General features: G+C 39.9%; 1 protein-coding gene across 1 annotated transcript; it reads left to right on the top strand.

The window, feature by feature from the left end:
* Positions 1–13065: 13065 nt before the first annotated feature.
* Positions 13066–13933, top strand: LOC147895676 (uncharacterized). Its single transcript, XM_087382101.1, has one exon. It carries the CDS (start codon positions 13211–13213, stop codon positions 13778–13780), a length of 570 nt encoding a protein of 189 aa, XP_087238227.1. The 5' UTR covers positions 13066–13210; the 3' UTR covers positions 13781–13933.

The raw sequence follows: 13933 nt of genomic DNA, 5'->3' as shown, positions 1-13933 counted from the left end.
CAACGGATGCACACATAAACAAAACTACTCTAGGGAGTTCCATTTATGCATTACTTGCAATAGGTCAAGTAAAAAACCTCATAATCACTTGCAATGGATGCACACATAAAGGGAACTACTCTAGGGAGTTCCTGCAGTCCAAAAATGTCAAGCAGGATATATAGCAGGAAAGCATTCAAGAGAAACAACAAGGCATAAAGAAAGACAAAGAATCAAAAGGTATGTTGAATACGTGATTAGGAGAGTCTTATACTAACAATATGGAGGCTAAAATCAAAGTCAAGAAGGAAGAAAATGAATTTATTTTTGAAGATTCCTCAAGAATGAAGGCATTGAAGGGATCCATTTTTCTAGAGGCATAGCTTACACAGCCTAATATTCCAAAGGAAGACAACGAACACTCATCTTCTTCTTGAGAATGTGCATATGAAGAAGTGGTGAATCTCTCAAAAGTCTTAAGAAATCATGGAAATCAACCACAAATTTGGGAAGAGAGAATGCCCATTCTTCCACTTGAGAACCATCAAGAAAAAAAGAGAGATATGAATTATGTACATTTTTTGCTCTTTGCATGATTTCTTGGTTGTTACTTTTTATGGGCTTTGAAGCTATGGTTTCCACCTTCTAGATTTAAGAACTTTTTTGTAAGATTATTTGGTCTCAACATCTAATAAAGTCCACTCTAATGGTACATAGTTTATTGGGCTTTATGTAATGAATAAATAGTAGCCCCGTGACAAGGGTCCTCATGGCCTTTTTCCCTTCTCATATTTTTACCTCCACTTCTCTACTTTAGTGGACTCCTCACGAGTAGCCCCGAGACAAGGGTCCACATGGACTTTTTCCCTTCTCATATTTTTGCCTCCACTTCTCTACTTTAGTGGACTCCTCACGAGTCAAGATGCTCAAAAAAAACTTCAGAGTGACACATATATATTACTTGCATTGTTGCAAGTGTCCCTCAATCCTTGCTAGAATGGGCCACAGAGCATCTGTCCACCAAAGCCATACAAGGGGTCAGATCCTTTTTTTTGGCCTCTCTACACTCTAGGAGGAATAACTATTTTTCTTTTCACCTCTTGTCATTGTGAAAAATAAGCTATACAAGCGTACATTCAAAGATGACAACCATATAACTAGTCAAAAAGTAGAGGCAATTAAGCTTTGAAATATTTTAGTAAAAACTAAAACATAATGCCATGAAGAAAGTTATGGCACCACAGCAGGAAAGTTTTCATAAACTTAAATCATCCCAATAAGTATACTTGTCTATGGATTTTGAATCTTGGCCATAACCATGTCCATGAGCTATGTTAATCTCATAGCTATCAAAAGGTGGACACATTGCATAAGGCATGGAGATGGTAAACCCATGTTATGAACCATGGAGATGGTCACTTACAAATAATGATACGACATTATCTGTCCTTATATACTCAAGCATGTGCTTATCAACATGCAATGGGAAATAATGATAGAAAAAACACATTTTTTCCAACTTTTAGGTGTTTGTTAACACTTAAGAAGGGAAAATACCTATAAGGTGGGTACTAAAGGATTCTAATAGCCATTCTCATAAACGTCTATAGTTGTCAAGTGCATGGCATAGAAATCATAATCAAGCCATTTTTAAGAAGGATTTGAGTGTGTTTTGGCTATCCTAACCACCACTCAAAAGGGGCATTCAAGAATGGTTTTAGTTATATGTTTGAAGGAATTTTTGTGCTCAATCTACATCACTTCAAAATGTGATTCTGAGTGAAGCATTTGATCCCATTATTGGCTTCGCTAGTTGATGCCAATGAATGCATTTGTGTGCATTGTGGGCATTTACTTTGGCAAGATATCTCCACATTTTGAGTGTATTTTATATAGCATTTTAAAGTGTTGTCATTTGAGAGGGATTTGAGTGGTTTTTGGCTATGTTAGCTACCACTAAGTGGAGGGCTCGACATTTGAGAAGGGCTTTGGCAACATATTTGCATGCATTTTTTTGGTTAATCTATAATGTGTTAAAATAGTATCGTTTGAGAGGGATTTGAATGCTTTTTGTCTAAGCTAGCCAACACTCAATGGAAGCATTAAAAATTAGTTCTCCTTGAAGGAATTATTTTGCTCAATCTATCGCATTTTAGGAGTTTGAGTGCTTTTTAGCTACGCTAGCCATACTCAATGGATGCATTTTAGCTCCACAAGTATTTGTGGGTAATTTACAATGTTTTAAAATGATTTTTTAAAAGAAGGATTTGAGTGCTTTTTAGCTATGCTAGCCACCACTCAATGGAGGCATTTAAGAGTGGTTTTAGATCCAAAGTTTGAGGCATTTATGTGCTTAACCTCACAAACACTATTATTTGGGAGGGATTAGAGTGGTTACTGGCTATATGCTAGCCACTATTGAATGGAGGGGTTGGAGGATGGTTTCGCCTACACATTTTTTTGGTTAATTTACAGCTTTTAAAATGTTGTTGCTTGAGAGAGATTTGACTTCTTTTTGCCACCACTCACTTGAGTAATTCAGGAATGGCTTTAGCTACACATTTAAGGCATTTTAATATGCAATCTATAAAATTTTAAACCATTGTTATTTGAGAGGGATTAGATAGTCTTTTGTTATGATTGCAACCACTCAATTAAGGCATTTGAGAATGGTTTTGGCTACACATTTGAATGAATTTTTTTGCTTAATCTATACCGCTTTAAACATTGTTGTTTGAGAGGGAATTGGTTTTTGCCTATGCTAGTGATTGTTGAATGGAGGCATTTGGGAATGCTTTTTGCTACATATTTAGATGCATTTTGTGATCAATTTATAACATTTTAAACCATTATTGTTTGAGAGATATTTGAGTGCTTTTTGAATATGTTAGCCACCACTCGATGGAGGCATTCAAGAATGGTTTTAGTTACATTTGAGTCAATTGTAAATGCCAGTAGCATGCACACATGGGTCATCACATCCCACAATATGTGTATTTCTTCATATTTCACACAAGAGCCTATCAGACACATTGTTGTGGACACCCTATGCACATAGTCGAGAGACTAGAATTTTAGTCTAGAGGGCCATCCCTGCTCTGATACCATTTTGGAAAAAGCCACAGATGGTGCCATGTGATAGCCATACAAGGAATCCAAATACAAGAGGGTCCCATTGGAGAGGGGCCCAGTGGAGAGGGGGGTCACTCCTTCAATATATCCTAGAGACCATGTATTGCCACTTTGTATATGGGATTTTAATCCCCTGAAATCACGTGTCAGCTATGCATGGTATTACCCAAGCATTCTATGACATTTTAAAGTGTGATTCTGAGAGACTCATTTGAGTCACATTTTTGCTTTGTTAGCTTATATCTAAAAGGCATTTGAGTGCATTTCGGGGTTTTCATTTAGGATAGATATCTCCATATTTGAGTGAATATTTTAATATCTTTTTGAAAGGTGTTGATTTTTTTGGGATTTCAAGGTCAAGCCTTACTGTGCATTCTTAAGTTAGCTAAAGCAATGCATAGTGAGCACTTTTGTCATATTAAGTAAAAACTATTGTGTGTTACCCACTTTTAATATTCCCCCAAAAGAGTAATAGATTTTCATTAAATTTATACCTCAGATGAAATCTAAACCTATGTATTTAAAAACATGATAATCTAATTTAAAGTATTCTTATAAGAGTAATTTTATGCATCCCCAATATTAAAAAAACTATTGCTTTTTATGTATTGGATCTTAAAAAAGAAATAGATAATTATAAAATCCTTTTTAATTTTAAGAAAATGAGACACATAAGATGCCTTTGTGATCGTTGGAAAAAGAACTGATGCCTCCTAGCCATGTGATAGCCTCTCCAAGTCCCAAGAGCCCAGTGGGGTGTCAGAGAGGGTCTTCATTCCTTTAATATATCCTAGAGAACATGTTTTGCCACTTTGTATAATCCTCCAAAACCACGTGTCAACTGCTCATTCATGTAGGGTATTGTCCCCTTATTATATTATTCCAAGTGAGGGGTTTGGGCCATAAAAACACCTATTTCCAACACCCCTCATTATATTTTCCATATGAGGGTTTTGGGCCATAAAGGCACCTATTTCCAACACCCTTCAAGGACTAAACATTGAAGCATGGTAAATTTCCCCCCTACCACATAGGTGACACAATCACAAGGTTCAAGAGCTGCAGTAAATCCGAATGCCCATGCAGGGCCCTAGCCACTAGAGAAATCACATCATGATGCACATTTTGCCGATCCCTTGCTATATTGTTTCATATGAGAAATCACATAACAACCCTCCGTGTGCGAGGCATTCTCCAATCTTTATGAGAGTTTTCTTCATTTTGAGAGAGTGTAAACCCTTGTTCCGCATCAAGGCATAGCCCCTCCTTTTGAGGCATCTTCTTCGTCATCTTCAACTCTTCAGTTAGAGCTCTTTTCACTCTTCAATTTGATTCAAAAAGCTTGCCATTCGGAGCTATGGAGAGTGAGATATGTTATTTTTTGTATTGAGGTTCTTTCTTGAGCGTTCTATGAGAAATAGACTCTGTTCTGAGTTTTTTATGAGAGATCTCTCTGTCCATTTGGGATTTCATTGAGAGAGATCCCTTGTGAGTAGATAGAAAAATCTACTGAGAAAGAGTTGTATTTTGTTGAGGAGGAAAGCACTATTGAGCTCACCCTCTCCTTCATGGTTCTGGTCTACTATCCTAAGCATAGTCACTCCTACTGATGAGGTGGGATAAGGTTGCCACGTGGGCAAAAACTGACCAGTGCACAAACCCCTTTATATTTTCGTCTGTCCACAAAGTAGGATAGGATTCAATACCAAAAGGTTCTCCAACTAGATGTCTAGAACTTCTAGATCTCTGAGCCCACGTGATCCACCTCGAGCAAATGTAGACTCTCTGTCTAGAGTGATCCTCTCCACCTTGTTGTCTAGAAACCAGCCTAGGTGGGCAACCTCCTCTTGGCTAGGTCTGCAGCACGTGTACACATTCACACATCCGACACCAGTTTGTACTCTCCACATTTGGCAGTTCAACACTTCAGTTTGACACTTGGCATTAGTGTTTCTCGGATTAGGAATGTTGCATTCTTCTTGCACGCACACATGCCACCCATGTACAGTCATATTTATTGACTATTTTTGGCATTGGTTCTTGCACACATACATTATCCTTATACAGCCTCTTGGCTACTCCCGACATATAGTTGTCATCATCATTACAAGCTTGATCCTTTGCATACACACGTTCTTCCATCACATGACTTGGTTCAGATTTACAGTAGCTTGAGCATAAGCCCCCTAGTGTGGCAGCTTTCACACAGTGTTCTCATGGGTAGACACTCTCACTAGTACATGGGTAAGACTCTAGCATAGAGTACCAGACTGCCTCGAGCATGGAGTTATTCACATCACGCAGTTGATGATACACCAGTCATGATTTTGGACACGATTCATGAGTGGAAAGAGAACCTACTTCGGCCATTCATTGACACAGGATATGTACAGGTTTATGATGCAGATTCGAGCCTCATCGGTCTTGAGAGATCAGATGCAGATGTTCCACATGTTAGCATGGATCAGCCAACACTTTATGATCATGCACATTTCTTGATAAGCCCTCAACATGAGGCACATTTGATGGTAAGCCCTCAGCACGAGGTAGTCTCATCTACGTCAGCACAGTCTGATTCCCTTGATGTACAGTCATCACTTTCATGCATGGACCCGACTCCATCCTATGTCCGACCAGATGCAGATACACAACATGAGTTTAACTATGATCATGTAGTTATTTACTAGGTAAGTCCTCATATATAAGGCACTCACATCTCCAGCAGCATGCAGAGATACATGCCTCAGCGCATTCTCTCTAGGTGATTCTATTCCAGCATCCATCATTAATGCTTTCACCTCTGATATGGACCATATCACATTCTTGGACACATTTTCCATGACAAGTGTTGGGATAAGTGTGATCAAGGGCTTGCTCTATGGTGCATGTGTGCATCTAGGGGAGTCACATGTGTGTGTGTGTGTGTTGTAGAGGTGCATCAAGTGCTATGATGTGTCTAGTGTGTGACCTAAGTGATGACGTAAGCCAAAGGCCCCCACATGGGAGGTTCCTTTGATTTAGGCCAGTCCCACTGATGTAGGGGCTGATTGCCACTGATGTAGGGAAGGTGCCTTTGATCTAGGCCACCTTCTCCCCATTTCTATAAGAGAGAGTCACCTCTCTCACAATCTATAGTGAACAACATTTTTTGTTACATCTTGTGCTCTCACTCCTCTTCCAAGATGCATTTATTCTATCCCACATGTTTCTATATTTGGTATCAGAGATTTAGGTTCTAGATCTAGCCTAGCCTAGCATTAGATGCTCTCTCTAGCATGAACTACTAGTTTTTTCAAAGATTCCTCATCATCTCCATTTTCCTCTTTCCTTCCAAAATTTTGTGTGAGCTTGTTCTCTACCTACAAGCAACCATTCCCAGAGCCATTTCAGACCAAGCATCCTTGAATATGGGTGACCTTCTCGTGGCAAGCAATTAGAAATATATTTCCGCATACGCCCGTGCTGATAGCTTCTTCGCTCGGCGAACTTTCACACAATTCTGCCCAATGCCTCGACTATTTGATAATTCCTCTGAGCACGAGTTGGGCGACACTACAATCAAGCTGCTGATGAATTTTGAGCTCGTTTGGTTAAGCACTTGAGGAGAAAGAGACAAAAGACCAGTCAATTTTGCTAAGCTTCTATATGGCGTCCTAGCACAACATTGTGCCTCTTCTTGTTGGTAGCCCTGGTCTGGTATACTAGTGTTATTTCTGCTTTAGCCCCCTCAGTTCACGTTTTATGTGTCTGAATTGCACCCTCCAATCTACCTTGGTCTCTGCTGGCAGAATTCTTCATATTCTGGTCAAAGGGTGTTGAGCAATCACCATAAGTTTGGGGCTTCTATTATTTACTGCAAATTTTCATTGTTTTGATTGTACTTGAGTAGTAGAACTCAGTCATGGAGCTCATAAGTGTCCTTATACTTTGCATTTAGAATGATGACTATGTGATTCTCTTTGACCATGATTTATGAGTACTTGAATTGTAAACATGACTAAGCCCGAGCAAGTAGAGAAGTTTGATGGAACTAGTTTCCATACTTGGCAAACAAAAGCTAAGTTTGTGCTTATGAAAAAAGGGATATGGAATGTTGTGAAAGGAAAGGAAAAGAAGCCTACAAAAGAAGAAGCTAATTGGTTGATCAAAGACAAGAAGGCTCTTGCTATCATTGCTTTGGGATTAAGTGACTCATACATTCACCACATTGATGGCTTTGAAACTTCACATGAAGCTTGGGATCATCTTCACACAGCATTTGGTGCACAAGGAAAATGCTTCAAATATATCTTGCTTTTTAAGTTCCTTTGGCTACAATTGGAAAAGGGAATGTGTTATTCCATGAAGAAGAACAACTCCAAAGAGAATGAAGCATTTCTTGTGAAGAAGGGCTACTTCAATAACAAAGCAAATCTAGCTGAAGGAAGAACTCCATCAGCAAATGAAGAATCAAACTTGGTGGTAGAAGATAAAGACTATGCTTTTTGAGCACTTTGTCTTTTGAATTTTTGTTTATCATCACTTGGTCAAATTTTGAGGTTCTCTGCCTGGAGTAGTACTCCAAAAAGAATTTCATTTGTTTTGTCTTTTGTAAATCACCTCTAATCACCATATGATGTAGGCCATGTGATATGTGTTTTGTCTATCCCATTTTTGTGAACCTCACACCCTTGGGAGCCCTTGCTAACATGAGATCCTAGCCATAGATTTATCCTTGACCACCATGAGATGGCATGAGAAACTATGAGACTAGATGTATCCTTGACATTGCAAGAGGCAAACCCTTGAGGGGGGGTATGTTGGGATAAGTGTGATCAAGGGCTTGCTCTATGGTGCATGTGTGCATCTAGGGGAGTCACATGTGTGTGTGTGTGTGTGTGTTGTAGAGGCACATCAAGTGCTATGATGTGTCTAGTGTGTGACCTAAGTGATGATGTAAGCCAAAGGCCCCCACATGGGAGGTTCCTTTGATTTAGGCCAGTCCCACTGATGTAGGGGCTGATTGCCACTGATGTAGGGAAGGTGCCTTTGATCTAGGCCACCTTCTCCCCATTTCTATAAGAGAGAGTCACCTCTCTCACAATCTATAGTGAACAACATTTTTGGTTACATCTTATGCTCTCACTCCTCTTCCAAGATGCATCTATTCTATCCCACGTGTTTCTACAACAAGTACATATTAGCAGATTAGTCTTCAGGACATTGGCTCAGTCATGCCGCATTGCACCACCCTTGGATCCAATTATCACCACCTCCGATCAGCAGATCATTCCTCAGCACAAGGATACTTATGCATCAGTCCAGTGCAGTGGACATCATCAGGTTCAACCATAGCATAATGTGGGGAACGTCAGTGTTTCAGCATGCACTTATGGGTGTCGTATACAATCCATCCTTGATGCATATTAGTGGTTGGTGGATCTAGGACTACAGATCTATCTCAACATCAATATTCGGCACCTCATATGCCTCAAGGACATCGTATGATTTTTTAGTTGTATTTCATGCTTCTAAGCCCTTATACTATCAGCTGCTTCTTAACAAGCCTATGATAGACACTACATCCCATGCTGACAGATGTCTAGCCATGCACATATCAGATGACCTTCAACTCATGACATTTGTGCATATAGGTTTGACAGACCACTGTACCTTGTCACTTTTATGGGCCTCTTTATTAGCAGAGCAGTGTACCATACCTGCACCTTCGGCCCTAGAATTTTAGCCCCTGGATCACTCTATCCACACCGACTATGCAATCTTCTACGACACCGCATCATATGATAGAGATTATTCTACTATAGCATACCTCTGCCATTGTTGTCAGTTCTTTTGGGTTGGTGACACCCTTGTTTGTCATAACCTACCGGATTATTTCCCCATAGCTGCATCGATAAGCCTCAGATCTGGATGCCTCTTCTATAGAGTAGTTGCATAGTCCACGACGACTTATGACATGTTTCATTACACAGCCATACACGCAGTCATCTTTCAATCGCCTAGTTTTTTATCTAGGTGGACTTTACTTGCTGCATATTTCCTTCCTCTTTCCTTCAGCCTATCTTCTGGGTTTTGTTCCCAAAGGCGAAGGATGACCCACAACTTAAGAGGGGGACATGCACATCTTGTACATGACCACATAAGTTGAGCATTGTTTCCCAAGTCCTATAACCTCAATAGGCTTCTCAACAATTTCTTGACCTTTTGCCATCGTAGCTAAAGGAGTGACCAATTCAATGTTTATTTCTTCAAATATATCTACCAACTTAGATTCTTCATCCATGTATGCAAGCTGGGGCTCTTTGAAAGCTAGATGCACTACTACACTCTCATGGCTATATTAATAGCATCAGGAAGAACATTTATTGCACATACCCTTTACAAGATGAATGCTGCTTGCAAAAGGTTTTCCTCAAAACTGCCACACAATTTTTGTGTTTTTGTGGAGTGCCCACAATGGCCATTCTTGTCCCAACAAGAAGATAAAACAATAAAGAACTGCCTCAAAGACTCAAATGGGCTAGATAGTCAGCTATCTGGTCCCATGATTGCACATTCAATTGGACCATCATCTATTCTTGTATTTCCATATATGTTTTATTATTGCATACAAAAAAGAAACGTAGAATTATCAGATACATCTTCCAAAATGACAAAAATATACATAATAACAGACTTGATTGTAGAAAAGAGTATAACACTTACTCTTCAAAAAACTGGGACTTGTCATCAATGCAGAAAGAATGACTTTCTCATCTTAAATCCATTGCATTGATCTCTAGACTATAATCTTCATCTCTTCTAATAATATCTTCAGAGAGACATCACTTCTTTTACTCTTGCCTTTCAAACATTGTTAGAGTCATCCTTTCAAAAGATTTTAGGGTCATCCTTTGCTCTCAATTACTATTGTCCCTTAGCCTCCCCTCATTCCCACATTGCAAAAATGTCTCCCTATAAATCCCATACTGGGCAAGTCTAAAAGCTAGCTAAAAGAACTGATCATATTGTCTCATGGCATTTGAGCTATTGGATTCATAAAAAACTAATCTAGTTTCTCTACAACAGTAGAAAATTGTAGTGTTATGTTATCATTGTTTCTCATGAAGTCAAGGAACTCATTATGGAAGAAATGGATCCTTTGAATAAGCTAGAAGAAATTGATCCTCTAAATAGATGGCATACCTTGACGGTATGTTATTATGATCCCATGCAAAAAGAGTGGCCTTCCTCAAACATGCCTGCATAGGTCTCGCACGCTCCTATTTTGAAATGCACAAAGCTAGGATACTCTGAGCATAATTTCCTCCAGGCCTCTACATGGTGACAACCATCACCAACTACAAAATATTCATATGAGTTGGTCTTTGTAAAATCAAACTTGCTCTTGTTAGGACAAAGAGCAAGATCCCCCATAACAAGGAAAGGAACCACAATGGCAAATGGATTTATTGAAATTTCATCCTTGAGCTGAACATGAGGATGCATGCTAATCCGATCCCACGGATCGGATTACCAGGCATCATCTTGCTAATTTGATGTCGAGGATCAAATTAGCATGAAGATGCATGCTAATCTGGTCTTCAGGATCAGATTAATAAGGGTGCTTTCTAAATTTATTATCAAATTGAAATCTTTTAATACACAAAAGCCCAAAAATTAGTTGTGGCAATGTGTTTTTCTCCTCGTTTGAACATGTTAGCAAACCTATGGATTTTCAATGTCGTTGTATGAAACCACAATCTCTCACAGGGAATGAGCTTGAAGGAGCAACTGTGCATAGATGCCAAGGTAGGTCTAGTGTTCATTCTACTTCCGCTCCGAACGGATTGGTTCAATCACACATGAGCCTTCATCTTAAAGAGCTAAACACAATGCATCTACTCCTCCCAAGAACCTAAGAAAGGAAAGGTTGCATATTAATAAAAGATTCATGAGTTATGGAAGGAGGAGGATATCTGACACTCAATTGAGGGAAACATGCACTACCATGTGTTGTGTTCAAAATTGTTTAGGGAGAGTAGGTGTAAGAAAGTTGAGAGCTATGAGGACATATAATTTGGTTTGAATAGTAAGGATCGAGATTATTACTTTGAAAATAGCAATCACCCTTTTGAAGAGGAGTATTGTGCAAATTTGTAGATTAGCCTTGGAAAACACTCATAGCTTCGAGAACTCAAGGCTTGTATGTGTACAAAACAGGACATAATATTTTAAGAATGCACATCTTAATGGGCCTATTGGACATATGGCCATATCATGATGAAAAACTATTTTGCTATGAATACAAAAGCGATGCCTACACCTGAAAAACTACACTTGATGGGTAATTACACAAGATTTGAAGTTTCGACAGTATACAAGGAGAAGATGTTAGAGGGCGATGAAAGGTTTGCTAGCTATAGTCATTTTAGAAGATTGTGGAAGAACTTCTTCGATAATGTGAAGATCCCAAAAAGGTAAGAATTGGAGTATGTAGTATATTTGCAGACCCTAAGAGTCGACAATAAAGAATGCACATACACTTTTTGGTTGTGTAGCAATCTTAAGGGATATCATTGTACCAAAAAATTGCCCCAGTTTTCAATTCCTTTGACAAAGTTAGTAAATTATAAGGGCCATGTATTGTGTTTTTTAGAATTACGTAAATTTTGATAAGTTTCGTAATTGCTATGAAAAGTACCCTTAAATTTAGGCCATTTTTTTGCATGCTTCCCCCTCCCCCCCCATAATGATATCATGCAATATAACTTTTTATTATGATTTTTTTTAAATTTGTTTTTAAAAAAGGAATATTCCATTTAGTTCTCGTTTGTGCACAATGTTATGCACTTTATACACAATAGTGTTGGTGTCTTGCTATGAAAACCATCTCATTTAAAAACGCTATTATGAGAGGATTTCTTGCTGCTATCTTGTTCCCATTGAGAGATTTCCTTTTCCTTTAAGAGACCAACCACATGCAACCTTTTAGAGCTCGACAAAGCAATGGTTGGAGACAGTATGAACCATATAGAGACAATGTTTTAAAATATGCATGTTTCAGCATGTCATTGCCATAATAGCCCACTTTTAGTTGGTGGTCTCTCCAATGGATGTAAAAAATGCCTCTCTCAATCGGTAACTCAATGAGGTCATGATTCTCAATGGATCAATTGCATTATTAGAAATGTGGAGGTCTGATTCCCAAATTATGTTAACTTAGTCTAAGTATGTGATGGAATTGTTGTATCGACTTTAGTTGATGGATGCCACGCCCATGTAAAAGCAATTTGAAGTTGCGATAGTATCCAAATATAGATCCTTATTGTATAGACACTTTAGAGGTAGCCCCATCTATCCAACCATAAGCAAACCAGATCTCAATTATGTAGTGGGGTTCTCAACCAAATTATGTAGAAACTAATAAAGGTATACCTCATAGCAACTTGGAGAGTTCTTAGATATGTGAGTGGCATTACTGAACTTTAGTTTCCAGCCTTTATTGTGCACTTCATGTTTTTACTCGGCAAAAAGAGAGTGTGTAAGAGCCCTTGAGAGGACAAATAACTCTTAGATGGGTTCACACAACTTGCTCACTATCCTCCAAAAGGTGGTGTGAAGGGCTAGTGTCCTCGTTGGCCAAATAGGAGGGAGGCCTGAGCATTGACACAAAAGATTTGTGTCCAACCCATGAAGGCCGCCAACTCCATGGCCAACTCCTCCAACTGCTACATGATTGGTCCATTCCATATCCTCCAATCGCTACATTAATCACAGGTCAGTGACATAAATCAGTAGCTTGATGACCGCGGCTAGGTGGTGGTCACACCACCACACTCGATGGCCCACCTCCAATTCTAGTTCCTTGGTCTTAGGCTAAGGAAATGCAAGTGTGAGGAGTCACCCATTGCATTTGGACTCACGTTCTATAATTTGGTAGCATGAGAGGGAATTGAGTTAGGTTGGGGCAAATCAAAATTATATTAGGGCAGAGCTGCGAGTGTGGAGTGGGAGCTCATCACCCTGAGACACTTCATCTTTGTGTGTGGTGTTGTGAATTGTCTTGTGTTGTGCTTGTGTCTGTGTGTGTGTTTTTGGAAGGGTTTAGGGTTTAGGCATGGACCCTTATGCCTTCTTGCGTTACATGGACTCCCGCCCGCCCTTCTCTCAGGGGGGTGGCAATGGCCTCAATGGAATCAGTGGCCTCAACCCCCTCAGCACCCTCAGTGGACTTAGCTTGGATCCCCCCTCAGATGTCCGTGGTAAGACCAAAATCGCTCGCGAGGAGGCTGCCCTCGAGGCTAAAATTGTGCAGATCATCGCTGCCGGTGATTGGGACGAGTCTCTCAAGCCTAATTCCGGCAAGGCCATCGCCATCGGTGACCATCACATATGCGTGGCTTTCCATGAGGATGCCGATTCTGGCTACCGCACCTGGGAGTGGCACGGCCATCTGATGATGTTTGACGAGGATGAAGGGTACACTCCCGAGTATATTTACGGTAACTATTTCCAGCCGATGGAGAAAAAGGACGAACCTGACCAGGCTGATGCTGTCAACGGGGTGGGTCTTGGAGGGATCATTGAAGGAGGTGACAAGAAGAAACAGGGGCCTATTCTTCATCGAAATGGGAAGAAGGACTCTTTGGGCTCTCGGACGACAGCTGGAAAATCTAGCTCAAAATGACTCATCTAACGCTCCGGCTATGTTTGATGCTGATATGTTCTTCAAACGAAGCTGTGCGCAGCTTCAGTTCATGCGCAGCGATACAAGTATGCTTTACTCCCGTTTGTAAGGTGTGTTTCGTCCTCTTGATGCCGCACAGGATGCGATTAGCCA

The sequence above is a fragment of the Dipteris shenzhenensis genome, chromosome 12 (genome assembly GCF_047967505.1).
Source record: "Dipteris shenzhenensis isolate YYH24624 ecotype China chromosome 12, Dip_SZ_1.0, whole genome shotgun sequence".
Classification (NCBI taxonomy): domain Eukaryota; kingdom Viridiplantae; phylum Streptophyta; class Polypodiopsida; order Gleicheniales; family Dipteridaceae; genus Dipteris; species Dipteris shenzhenensis.
The sequence above is the reverse complement of the archived record's forward strand: the minus strand, read 5'-3'. Positions and strand labels throughout refer to the sequence as shown.